Genomic DNA, 14,287 nt, shown 5'->3' with positions numbered 1-14,287 from the left:
GAGACAACTGGAGCTGTTTGCTCATGAGGAGTGGGCCAAAATACCTGTTGACAGCTGCAGAACGCTCATTGACAAATACAGAAATGGTTTAATTGCAGTGATTGCTTCAAAAGGTTGTGCAACAAAATATTAAGTTATGGGTACCATCATTTTTGTCCAGCCCTATTTCATTAGTTTGTTTTTTTTAATAATTATGTTAATCAACAATTCAAAAGCGATGGCTGATTTTGATTATTTAATTTTCAATAAATTTTTATTTATTGTTACTTTTGTGAGTTTCAAGTGATTTCAGTGAGAATTGTGGGTTTTTCCTTCTTTAACTGAGGGGTACCAACAATTTTGTCCACGTGTGTATAGTTTTCACCATACACATTTATTACTCTCCTACATGACCACAACATTAAACCAAAAAGTCGGTGTCTTCTGAGAACGTGCTTACAAATCAGAATGTAGGAAGATTTTTCTCAATCCTCAAAAACCAGATTTCAGAAAAATGTGCGCTTTTCACAAACATGAATGTTGTTTATTTTGGTTACTGACTGTGAATGTGCCGGTAGCTTGTGTTGTTGCTCCTCCACCAGCAGTAATTCCATCCATAAGCTCCTCTCTGACTCTATCTGCCTCCACAGCTGCTCTGGCCTGCTGCACCACATCACTGTAGCACTCATCTGCTGCAAGAGAATCAGTGTCAGACCAGCGCAGGAACAAAAAGCTGTATTTGTGTCTCGCTGTTTGTTAGCACAAAGATGTGAATATGAGGGACACCTGTCCATCTGCGACAAAACAGGAGCTTAATTCTTTCCAATACAAAAAAGATTGAAAAGCTAAACACTGAACACAAGTTACCAAAAGCACTGGAGGTTGAATTCATTTCTAGGAGGCCAGTTGTGTTCTGTAGCTAATTCAGTTCTCTGATAATTCCTTCATGAGGAGAAATAAACTGCTACAGTGCATTAAATGGTAAAAAAAAAAATTACTTTACAGTGCCATTAGTTTAGCTAGGATTACTATGATGACTCCTTTCTGATAATCTGATGTTATCTGACCATATTGGCTTGACATCTGAATGATAGATTGGCCCATGCAACTTTTCTGTATCATTTCCAACACGGCACAAGTTTGAACAGCAGGTCGTCATGGCAACGTATTGGCATCCACAAGAAAGCTGAGCTGTGTCAAGCGTTTTGCTGAAGGTTTTACCAAAATATCACACCAAAAAAGTCTCAGAGAGCAGAAAAGACATTTTGCAAAGCCCATAAAAATAAGCTTCACTGATAAAGACAGAGACTGTAACAGCTGAGTGTGATGAGACTCATTCATTATAAATGTCATAAATGTGATCTAGGTGTTGCCAAAATGTTAACAGCAGCTGAAGCTTAGTTCGCTGCTTCCAGATGTTTGTAGGAGTTGTGGCATTTTAAGATTAAAAAAATTATACAATTAGACAAATAGGATGTGTGAATCAAATTTATGAGCAAACAACGATCAGATTAGAAGACCTAATGTGTCAACTGAAATTATGAGTACACTGAACAATCCTGTGCAAAGCGGCAAACCTACAGAAGCCCTTATAAGGTACAAGACCAGAGGTTCATGCCCTCTCTTCGTCTGCACTTGTGAGTTGAAACCAAGGGCACACTGAGATAAGCAGAAGTAATGCCAACCTAGCAGAAATAAAAAAGAGGAGGTGGCTTAACTCTTGATATGATTACATCATATAAATTCTGATTGCGTCCTAAGACGATGGGTTGTGGCTTTCCAGAACGGAAGAGGAGTGTTTAGGAGAAGGTATATAAGACCATGTCACGCTTTGTGTAGTCCGATTTTGCTCACGTTTGTTCTTACAGCCTCTGTATTGAATAAACATTATTCACAGACTGCTTGAAGACTCTTGAAAACTTTCTGAAGATTCCAGGTTTTGATCCAGAATTGATTTTTGACTACGTGTTGGACAAAGCTGCCTGATCATCACTGGTAGCAGGCAAACGAGTCACAACAGAGTTTTTCTTCTACGTTTATTAAATATCTGTTAAGGAATATCTGCAGCATTGGGCAGCAGCAGGATGCATCTCTAAAGAGAGAGAGTTATGCATATTTACGCATTAACTTCATGAATTCATAAATTCTCTCTGACATGGAGACAGGATCGACCAGGATCTAAAATCAGGTCACAGTGTAGACTTTTCTTCGCCTTAAACAGGTGAGCTGTGACACTGAAATACAGTTAATAAGCTGCAGTTTAATTATTTGTTGCATAGCAGCGAGCTTCAATGTTGAGCTCCATCGCAGCTGTCCAGATCTTTTTACTGTACTGTGGGTAAATAATAGATTATCATCATACATGGACAAAATTTTCACTGTTTATGAAATCATAAACCATCTACGGTGTTAGTTATTTGGACAGTTTAATAAATTTACACGTAGTTACAATTTTGTGTTTTGTTTATTAGTGTGCTGTTATGCATTATACATATTACTGTGTCCCTGTCCAACACTGTCGCGGGTATGACCGGATTAAAACAGGAGAAAGGTTTATGTAAAAGTGGCCTATACCGAAATGACAGAATGCTGTCACTTTAACAGACTGATGAGGCCAGAAATGTTGCATAGTTCATGTCTGAAAAGGGCTAAAGTGTCTGTTGAAGTGCTCCGAGATGAATTGCATCCAGTGGTATTACCTGACACCATAAACACATGCAGGCAATTAGAAAAAACACAAAATACTAGCAGTTATTCTATTGCAGATACATATTGTGATATAACGACAAGCATCATAATAAGAAATTAATGTGAATAGGATAGCCTCACCACTCCTGGCGGATTTTATTTTAAAAAAAAATGGTATTGGTAGTAGGAGGTCAGTCACAAGGGGTGACAGTGAAGTAAAATTTAGAAAGTCCTCCTTTGCACAGAATCCCTTATCTGTTAAAGGTATCTGTTTTTCCAGCACAAACTGGAATACTTTAGCTACAGCTATCAGACAAAGCTCCACTTTTGTCAGTTTTAAGAGACAGTTTGAGACATGGCTGATCATGGCAATCAAACATGTGAACATTGAGGGATTCAGACACTTTAAAATCAGACATTTTGAAAAAATGACTCTTAACAACATGCACTTTTTTCACAGGCTATGCAGAGAAAGCACTTTTCTAAAATAGTATCACTTTAGGGTTGGTTTAACCCAGTCAGTATTAATTGTCGTTGTCTTTGTTTACTATATTGCTTTTTATACGTCTGCAACTCTATTTTTTATTTTATATTTTTTGTTTTATGTGTGTGGCGACAGATGAAAATGAGCCTCGTGCTCAATCCGGCGTATTTACTGCAACCTTGTGTAAACTATTATGAGACTGTATGTTCATTAACATGCACTGTCCCATCCAAATAATTAAAATAAATACTTACTTCAAAGAAATACATATTGCAACTTCAAATCACTACAAACCTTTTCCTTGGGCTTGTTGACTTAGCATAAAGGCATATCCGTGTGTATGAGTGCATATTTATGCTTACACAAGTTTCGTGGCAAATTCAAGCTGATCCTTGGGAATACTCCCACTCCACTCAGAGTGACATCCTGTGGAGGGAGGAAAGCCACCTGCAGCTGAAGCAGCTTCTCAAACACCTCGGGGAAGCCCGGGAGGTAGAGCACACGCAGACGCTGCTCTTTACCAGCATCTATGTAACCCTGACACACAAACACAAACAAACACACATAAAAAGACCTGGCAAAATCCTCCAGAAATACAATAAATGACCCTCAGACATCCACAGTTGCTGAACTCACCACGGCGGGGATGACTGTCGGCCTCCCAGGTCTGACCTCCTGCTCTTCCTCATTTCGTTCACTGTCTTCTTGCTGCTGCCCATCCTCCTCCCAGGCCTTCAGCTTGTCTCCTGACTCCTCATCAGCCTCCTCCTTGCTCCCATTTTGGGGCCGTATGCTGAATTTGAAGCCTACCTTGCCTGTATTTCTGAGTGTCACTTCAACTTCCCCTACATGTTGAAAAAGCTAACAGAAAGAGAAGCAGATTGAGAAAAGAGATGAAACTTATGCGAAGCAGCTTTATGGCAAACAGACAAACTACTCCACCTAGTGTTTTGTACATATTGTAGAACTGAAACTATAACAGAAAACATCCATTTTTCAGTGTATGCATGGTGTTGGCCTCTATTTGCACCTAATGGTTTATGGTAATACGCATCATGAAAATATAATAGGACTGGAGATAAGTTGGCTCGACTGTATTACTGTGATATGAGCAAATCTGCTGGACCATTTCAAAGCTGCGCTCCTGTGCATGCACAAATGGGGTTGTTTGAGGACTTGCTAGCTTAGGTGGAAAATCTAATCTTTAACTACAAGAGAACGGCACAGCGGGCGAGAGAGAGGGAGAGAGAAGAATGCTGAACAGACAGGAAGGTCGCAGAAATGTTCTGCTGAATCGCTATTTCAACAAAATCAAAAATCAATATGTCCTTGTTTTGAATATCAATGATAACTCGTCCGGATGGCTTGCATACTTAAAGAGGGAGTGGAAGTGCAACAGACCAAACTGTGGAAAAACTAAGCAGTGACATTCAAACTTAATGGGCTTTTTCTCACTAGTATTAAACAGGGCAGAACACTTGTGACACCACAATCAGCTTAGATGTTTCATTTTAAAAAACACGAGGTACGAGCGTCTATTATGCAGTTTAGCTCTCCAGGATTAGATCATGTGAGAACAGAAAGAATAGAAATGGTTAAGAGTAAAAGATGATTGTAACAGTGAGAAAACTGCACCAGTGAAGCCAATACTTCATCATTCACAAACATATCTGCCATATTTAAATGATAGACTGCATAATTATCCCAAGTTTTGAAAAAAAAATCTAATTAGTTTGTCTGAGATGCCATGTGGGACACATGGAGGAGCAAACAGATGGCAGAAGAAGAACAAGAAAAGCAGCAAATTAACACAAAATAATGGAAAGTAGCTAAAACAAGTCTGGCTTCCTGCAAATCCTATGATTACCAGCGGCCCTCTAAGTCCCGTAAAAGTCCAGTGGCTTCTCTACTTTGAGTAGGTTAGAATCAGTATAGAGGTACGTACAATAAACCTGCCTCAATAACGAAACAAAAGTTGATTTGTTACAGATATCAATTTAAAAGTTTGCTGATCAATTTTAAATCAGTACACAGCCTGGCTCCACTCTACATCTGTGAACATTTAACATCTTATTCTGCACCTCCACCCAAAGATCTGAGAATCAGCAGTCTGTCAAAGTCCCATGATCCAGGCTTAAAACAAAAGGGGACCCCTGCCTTCACTGTTTTAGCCCCAACACTGTTTGATAACAGCAATTACTCTGGATTTTGCACATTCAAATACCGGAGAAACATGTCTACATGTAAAAGTTGGTCACTGCTGCGTGTACAACTCATATAATGAGACTCAAACAGATGAGAAATCTAAATTTGTTTTGGTTGCTCTTTAGGATCTCAATATTTTACTATTATATTGTACATAAGAGTGTCAATTTGTTAGCTGTTTTTCAGTATTTTACATATTTATGGCTTTAGAACTTGTATCATGATTTTGTCTTGCATTTTGGCACATATTTTCGATGTTTCCTGTCTTATAACATGTACAGCACTTTCGTTAACTCAGATTGTTTTGAAATGTGCTGCATGAATGAACATGATTTGACTTAATAAATGGTTTAAAAAGAGCATATTGCTACAATGATCCCTACTTTTGATGCATTGAGCAGCTATTTTTGGTTTCGGAGTTGGGTTTGAGGAGGTTCTTTTGATTTTTCATGGAATAATCCAACTATAGATGACATTCCAGGTGAAAATTCTGACGAGTACAAATTTGACATCCCAGTTCAAATGGAAAGTATCATTATAAATGAGCCCAAAACTTTGGGAACTGCCTGTCTAAATGTCTCTTTGTCCACACATCCATTCATCACTAATAAAACCTACTTAAATTAAGCCTGGCACTTCAATGTTTATCCATCATTTTACTTTAATGTGGACGAAAGCATGAAGCCTGAATAAATTCAGGCTAAAGTCAGGATAAAGAAATCCTGTTTACACACCTGCAGACCAAGTCCAGATGAGTGGAGTCGAGGCTGTAACTGATCACTGACGCTTCTCCTCTGAGTATAACTTCATACGTAGGTCCGTCCTTTACATGGCACTGTGCCACCACCTCCCTGCTGGCGTTTTCGTGGCCGTAGAAATAGAACGTGACTTGCTGCTGGTCGCCAGGTTGCAGATGACCATACATCGGCAAGATATCAAATACCTACACACACACACACACACACACACACAGAGATTAAGTCTCGTCATGCACTTGTGATGTCTATTGGTTTAGTTCCCCACAACTGGTCCGATATGCACATTATCTGGTCACATACTGGCTCCACTATGGACACACACACACTCATTTTAAAGAAATCCACTGCCGTACAGACACACATTTGAATATACACACACTCACATACTGTACACACTCTCACAAACTCTGCGTCTGCTGGTCTAGGCCCATTGATCCTGGGTTCGGTGCCATAGAGCTTTGAATACAATGCTAATAAGAAATATACACCATATACATATATTAAAACACACACACACAAACGCAAACAAACACCACCACAGACTTCAGCCATAGTTGTAGTTTTCATTAGCTGATAATTTCAGGGCTCTGATGCTGTTTTTGTGTTGTACTTTTTTTCTTTTAAAGGGGGCTGAGGACTTACCACCAGACTCCATTAAAAATAATCATCACATTTAGTGTTTCCTGTCCTTTATTATCTGTCATATTCCCTGTTAACTGTGTCTGCTCTCATCTATTGCTACTGTTAATGGTGTGAATTATAGTTTGAAGAATTCTGAAACCAGAAAAACTACATTTCAGCTTGTAGTACTGATACATTCAGTGCTGTGGGTCTATTGTATAACTGTAACACGAGCTGCTTTAAGGAGTCCAATTAGTTTTTTTCTGTGCTTATTACACTCAGTCTCCACTAGCTATGCCATGAATTGATAGGATGATAGTTTTTCAAGTGCATCGACTTTTGAAAGTCCCTCTTATTATTGTTTCAGCTGAAGTTATGTTTATGAGGAATGTTCAGATATTATTCCCACCAAGGCTGTTTTTAACAGCTATGCATCACATAGTGTTTAGATCCTGTAGATATGTTCTAGATATCCTTTATATCTGAGCATTTAGCAAGTTGCTAACCATGTTTTCATACTTTTTACCAATACCATTTGTTGTTTTGTACTGAAGAGACAAAAATTTTCAAATTTGACGCATTGTGCTGTACTGTGATAGTATAGAGGTCGCTACTGAAAGTTTTTTTTTTTTTTAGATTTTGGTTGTTTGCATACATACAGTATACCTGAATCTCTCAAATTTTGAACTAGAAAAGCACTCAGAGAGCACAGTACTCTGGCAAGGCCGTTCATTCCCTCATATGGCTTTGTCAGAAATGCAGCATATTTTTGTAAAAATGTAGCATTTGTTTAATGCCAAGCCCAAAGTGCCATGAGTCATCATTAAGAGCGGTTCTGACTGGTGTATGCAGCTTCCCTGGTAGTATTAACTGCTCCATCATGAAGCTTTGACAGTTTGATGCTGCAGTACATGATACCATTTCTTATCCGTAACCTCCTCTGCTCCTTTAAAGGAATGCTCCTGTTATGTCCTTTCTGTCTTCACATTTGCACTACAGTCTGAAGTGACGTACCTGGGCATATGTGTGTTGGGAATGGAATTTGTTAGTTTGCCAAGTTCCGGAGCGCAGCTTACAACTCCTGGAAGCTCAAGAGGCTCGGCTTCATGGGTGCAGTTCTGGTATTGACCTCCTCATCAATAAGGCCTCTTAAGAACTGCCATGTATGTTGTTGGGAATATTTTGTTCCTCTACCATCCTCCCTGATGTTTCCTAATCAGATTTTCAGCTCTGATTAGGAAATATCATCACTTTTGGCAACATGAGAGCAAAATAATTCAATTCACATCACATAGATTTCATCAAAAATATCAAAGAAATGATGTTCCTGTGCAGCTAAACTGCCTTCCAAACTACATTTATGCTCAATTTGCATTCAGAGGTTGCTTGTGAATGAAGCAACACAATAATAAACTGGATCACAGTCAGCAGGAGGAGCTCGGGTCGATAGAGGGCATTCATAGTGTACAACTCGTACACACGTATTCACCCCTGTGGTTACACTTTACACTTTTCCTGCAAAAGCCTCTCCACGTAGTGAGGCTAAATGCACCACATGCATTCAAATACTTTCATTTGAACTACTTCTTATTGGTAAAGCAATGCCACCAAAGCCTGGTCCGTCTATCCTCGTACCGCCGTATTTACATGGAGCATTTTACAGCAAAAAGTCCTATATAATGGGCACACATTGACCTCAGCCTCTGAGATGAAGTGTGATGTGGCTGGAACACATCCTGTTCCAACTCTCTTTCTGTAGTTCAGGTCTGTATCACAAATGACACACTCTTGTATTTCAGCTGTTCTTGTTTGTGACACAGAATAGAAGTTGTCAGTCAAGTTTCATGAATAGATGACCACATCTTGATGTCAAATTTTTACACATTTAGTCAAGAAACGATCAAAAGTACATTCAATTCAATTCAATGCAGTTTTATTTACATAGTGTCAATAGCAGTTCAGATTGTGTCAAAAGCTTGAGAGAACCCATATGGCCTGAACCCCCACAGAGCAAGCCTGAAGGCGACAGTGGCAAGGAAGAACCCTTTTAACAGGGGAAAAAACCTTGAGCAGAACCAGACTCATGTGGGGGGACCCATCTGCTGCTGGCCGGCCAGGTTGAGAGAGAGAGAGAGAGAGAGAGAGAGAGAGAGAGAGAGACGGAGAGAGAGAGAGAGAGAGACAAAGAGAGAGAGAGAGAGAGAGAGAGAGACAAAGAGAGAGAGAGAGAGAGAGACAAAGAGAGAGAGAGAGAGAGAGACAAAGAGAAGAGAGAGAGAGACAAAGAGAGAGAGAGAGAGAGAGAGAGAGAGAAAGAGAGAGAGAGAGACAAAGAGAGAGAGAGAGAGAGAGAGACAAAGAGAGAGAGAGAGAGAAAGAGAGAGACAAGAGAGAGAGAGAGAGAGAGAGAAAGAGAGAGAGAGAGAGAGAGAGACAAAGAGAGAGAGGAGAGAGAGAAGAGACAAAGAGAGAGAGAGAGACAAAAGAGAGAGAGAGAGAGAGAGAGAGAGACAGACAGACAGACAGACAGACAGACAGACAGACAGACAGATAATAACAACACAAAGCTATTGACACTTCCTAGGAAAAAAGAGAGAATAAAAACATGTTAGAAAGAGGAAAACATGTTAAATTGCTGACACCGTTTTCAAAACAATGACAGAAAAATGTTGATAACAGCCACTTAATATTCTGTGAAATTAAAATGTGAGAATTTGATGTTTTTATGGTGGATTTTTCAATTTAGTTTATTTTTAAATTTTGTGTTAAATCAGTTTAGATTTTATTAATACAATTTTTGATTAATATTTAGCTTATCATATATAAAATTTTTAGATAACTATTTAGATTTTTATATACACAATTTTACATTGATATTGAGAATATTATATATAAAATTTTATATTAATATTCAGATTTTTACATAGGATTTTTGATAAATATTTTTATAATTATATACAATATTTTAGACTAATATTTTGATTATATATATATATATATATATATATATATATATATATCTTTTTCATTGTTTTTCAGTAATTATATAGAACATTTTTTATGAATATTTTGAATATTATACATAATATTATAGCTTATTATTTTTGTAATTTCCCAGTTCCCCTAGCTTCCCACATTCAGTCTCCACATGTTACTTTAACAGATGTTCAGTGATAATACTTGCAACATTTAGCGATGTAAAACATACCTTAAGGAAACGATGACAAACCGGCGCCACCACGGTGTCTTCTTCTCCTCCGTCGTCTCCGTCGTGTCCCATGCAATCTTCCTTGCTGCCGTCCCTGCAGTGGTGGTGGCGGGTGAAACCTCCTGGTCCATTTCGTTGAAACTGGTACTAAAGGGAAACACAGATTTTAGTTTGACTTTATGATCCTGCGACAATGACTGGACCTTTGCTGCTTTGATCAAGTAAAAGCAAATCTTTAATATGTTCACAGTCAGTCTGTGTCAGATCAGTCAGAATTCAGGAAACATTTTGCTGAACTCTCACATTTTGTTCAAAATTTACTTATTTGTTATTTGGGACCCAAAACTAACATCTGTAAAATATTCTGTAGATATTCAACTCCTAAAATGACTTCACAGCCTGGAACACGAGCAAAGAATTTAAGCTAGCAAGTTTCAACTACAACAAGCTGACAAAGCATAAATGTTGTGAAATTAACCTTGAGTCAGCTACATCATTTTTTTAGATGGAAAATAATGATAATACTTGCAACATTTTAGCGATGTAAAACATACCTTAAGGAAACAAGACAACACCGGAGCCACCACGGTGTCTTCATATTCTCCGTCGTGTCCCATGCAATCTTAACTGCTGCCGTCCCTGCAGTGGTGGTGGCGGGTGAAACCTCCTTGTCCATTTCGTTGACACTGGTAATAAAGGGAAACACAGATTATTAGCTTCACCTAGACTCAGCTAGGTCACCTTTTATACAGAAAATAATACATTTTCTAGTGCTGCTAAGCTGTTATGTTAGTCAACATATTTCACACAACTTAGTTTAAAATGACAATTAAATAAACTCTGAACAAAATCTGAGATGGTGGAAAAGCAGCCACCTGAAATGATCAGTTTCAAACAGCAACAGACAGTAAAAGACTTTCATACCTTTCTGGCTATGGCCGTCTCAAAAACAGGGATTTTAGGAGACAAGTCCTTACAGCCAGGTGTCAACACTGTTGATAAAAGGAAACACAGCTATAATTGTACTGCATGGAGTGAACAAAATGGAAATAACACCAATATAATGTGTTCAATCAATTTAAAAGGGAACAGAAAGAAAGAGAATTTCATACATCTCGTCCGTGTCTTCTATTGGAATCAGTTGAATCACTTGATTCCTGGTTGTCTGCAGGATACAAATACAAAAAAAATAACTGTTTAAGAGAGCCGAGACAGACAACATACTGCATTGTTTGTTCACTGGTTATTATTTGACATATTTAGCTTTGTTAAACTTAAAAATGGCAAAATCTGGCTGCAAAAACACCAGACATTTTGATCAAGTTTGAAAAAAAACAATGATAGAATACTGAACTATTCAAAAAATAACATTAAGATATATATATATTTTCTATGATTTTACCCATTATCTGAACTAACAAAACAGGGAAATGTGGAAAATAACAGTAAATTGTAGAACAAATAATAAGTAAAACGTACCTTGACTTGACAGAGCCATCTGCCAAACCACCAAGTCTTTTTGGGGTTTTTTCAGCTGGACTTGAGACTGTGGTGGTTGGACCATCAGGGGAATCCTGATTACTAACTTTTTCCTGTTAAACAGATAGAAATCACTTGTGAGGAAATGTCACAGACACATACCTAACTGAAAAACAGAAAATATCAACAAACACATGAAGATTGTCACAGTTCTGTGCAAATCATCTCAATCCATGAAATCAAATGAACAGTGTAGACAACAGAGAATCAGATACTGACCTTTCTGCATTTTCCTATACAGGAGAACATTGTGGTCGTAGTTTGATCTCTTCACAAAATGCTGTGACCTTTCTCTGAAGAACTCCTCAGCAAACTGAAGAGTTTTCACCTCCTTCACCTCTTTAAAGATTCTAGAATGTTTTCTTACGACAACAAAGATTTTAAAACACAACAAACTTGGTTCATTTTGTTGCTGCTTTTAAAATGTCCTTGCAACCAATTGGTTTTTTTTTGGTTTAGGTTATACAAGCAGTTCTTTGACATTATCAGAATAAATACATAAAATGTGTGAAGAATTAAGACATATATTTATTTTATTTTGTGTTTTTAAAGGAATTTAAAACTAATGGTAGGAGTTTAAAGCTCCAGAAGGCTCAAGTTTGTCAATTCCTTATTGAGTCTTTAAAATAAATATGTAAAATAAAACCATTTAATGGTGGCTGGTGTCTGAGGTGACCACAGATTTAATATTGTAACATAACACAGACATGTGATAAAAAATTCATATGAACAGTTTGAATGAAGTGAAGTGGTAGACAGCGGGGTAGTGGTTAGCACTGTCGCCTTGCAGCAAGAAGATCTCCGGTTCAAATCCCAGCCTGGGCCTGGGATCTTTCTGCATGGAGTTTGCATGTTCTCTCTGTGCATGCGTGGGTTTTCTCCGGGCACTCCGGCTTCCTCCCACAGTCCAAAAATATGCTGAGGTTAATTGATTACTCTAAATTGTCCGTAGGTGTGAATGCAAGTGTGACTGTTTGTCTGTATATGTAGCCCTGTGACAGACTGGCGACCTGTCCAGGGTGTCCCCTGCCTTCGCTCGAGTCAGCTGAGAAAGGCTCCAGCACCCCCCGTGACCCTAGTGAGGATAAAGCGGTGTATAGAGAATGGATTGATGGATGAAGTGGTGGACTCACCTGTTCACATATTTCTTTTTGAAAATTCTTTATTTTTCAGATCTGAAATGCAGACATTGGAACAGATCTCACACATAGAGGAGCAATCAAGACTCCTCTACAATCCAGTCTTTTCTTTTTCTTCTTTAAGTGTGAAGAAATAACAAAACAATAACATGGGAGAGTATAAGTGTACTTTGAAGTAAACCAAAAATACAACACTTTCAGTCACGAGAGGCAGAAGGAAAAAAAAATGCAATTTGCCAAGACTGTTAGTTCACCTCCACAAAGTCTGTCTGAATGGGTTTGACATATTTAACCCAGTTGGCCTATAGCTTAACAAAAATATCTTTTTGCAAACGTAAACAACATGCCTTTATCCCCCATCATTAAATCGAACATCTTCCTGTAAAATGCAAAATCACTCCCAGGGGGCGTATAGACATTACAAAAAGTTACTAAAACATCATCTATTTTGCCTGACACTACAAAGGACCTTCCGCATCCTCACACAGGCAAATTATATTCCATCAACAGTGTTATCACCTGTGCATCTACACACGTGATCTACTTGATACGCTGTCCTTGCGGTCTGGCCTATGTGGGAAAAACCACAAGAAAACTTAAACATAGGATAAGTGAACATAAAAGCTCTGTACGTAGGAATGACTGGGATTATCCCGTGGCCGTACATTTTAATGATGCTCATCATGACATTTCCTCTTTACGTTTCTGTGGCATTGAACAGGTAAACCCGCCACTTTGGGGAGGTGACCACGACAAGCTACTAAAACAGCGTGAGGCTTACTGGATCTATACCCTCCAAACATTGACCCCAAAGGGCTTAAATGATGAACTGTTGTTAAATATGTTTCTGTGATCTTGTGTTTGATGTTGTGCTGAAGCATGAATTCTAACGTCCTATTTGTTTTGAGTGGAAGATCCTGTCTAGTTTTAACCACCTCTGGATACATATGAAATATGCACATATATCATGAGTTTATCTAATCATATGACCTGTTGATTGTGTTCATCTTTGTATATGTATACATTTTCATTGTTTTTTTCAGCCCCTGATGGTTATTATAGAATTCTTTCAAATTATTTTATGTTCCTTTGGGAGTTGGGCTTAGCCAGAACAGACTTGTATGCTTGTTTGTAATTAATTGTTCTGTGTTTTTTGTTTTAAATAGGGCTAATGATATTTGATTGCATGTGTGAATGGGATTGGCTGTGGAGGAACAGCCACTCCCCATTTAAGATGGCTTCTCATGAACTAAAAAAATGTTTGTCTGATGAAGGTCTAGTACTGAAACGTCACAACAATAAAGGATATATTGCAAGTTGGACAGTGTGCTGGGGCCTCTTCTTGCAACTTTATGGTCTGTGTTTCCTCCACGCACCTGAAGATAATTCGCCAACTCACGAGTCCCGACTCATTTAGATACAGAGCAGTAATGTAGAATTCACACATTGCTGTGAAAAGTGCGTCTCGGCTTATCAGTAAATGTTCATTACTTACAGGCTGCAGATAAGGTCTTCATATTAAAGGGACTATAGATCACCAGTCTTTGTCCATAGGGGATTGCCTTCTGAATTCTTTGAGCTTTTCTTTATACTGGAAACGCTGATTTTTCTTAAGCCGTGGGTTGTCCCAGTCCTCCGTGTCGGGCTCCGCATCTCCGCTCCGGCC

General features: G+C 38.5%; 1 protein-coding gene across 1 annotated transcript in view; it reads right to left on the bottom strand.

The window, feature by feature from the left end:
- hydin (HYDIN axonemal central pair apparatus protein) overlaps window positions 1–14,287 on the bottom strand; it is a 138,653-nt gene that overhangs the window by 66,054 nt on the left and 58,312 nt on the right. The window contains exons 27-30 of the mRNA XM_051951466.1: window positions 6,099–6,299; window positions 3,788–4,012; window positions 3,514–3,688; window positions 541–671 (exon numbers count right to left, since the gene is read on the bottom strand). Coding sequence (XP_051807426.1) covers window positions 541–671; window positions 3,514–3,688; window positions 3,788–4,012; window positions 6,099–6,299 — 732 coding nt within the window. The remainder of the gene's footprint in view (window positions 1–540; window positions 672–3,513; window positions 3,689–3,787; window positions 4,013–6,098; window positions 6,300–14,287) is intronic.

The sequence above is a fragment of the Acanthochromis polyacanthus genome, chromosome 8 (assembly GCF_021347895.1).
Source record: "Acanthochromis polyacanthus isolate Apoly-LR-REF ecotype Palm Island chromosome 8, KAUST_Apoly_ChrSc, whole genome shotgun sequence".
Taxonomy (NCBI): domain Eukaryota; kingdom Metazoa; phylum Chordata; class Actinopteri; family Pomacentridae; genus Acanthochromis; species Acanthochromis polyacanthus.
This window is presented reverse-complemented; position numbering and strand designations above follow the sequence as displayed.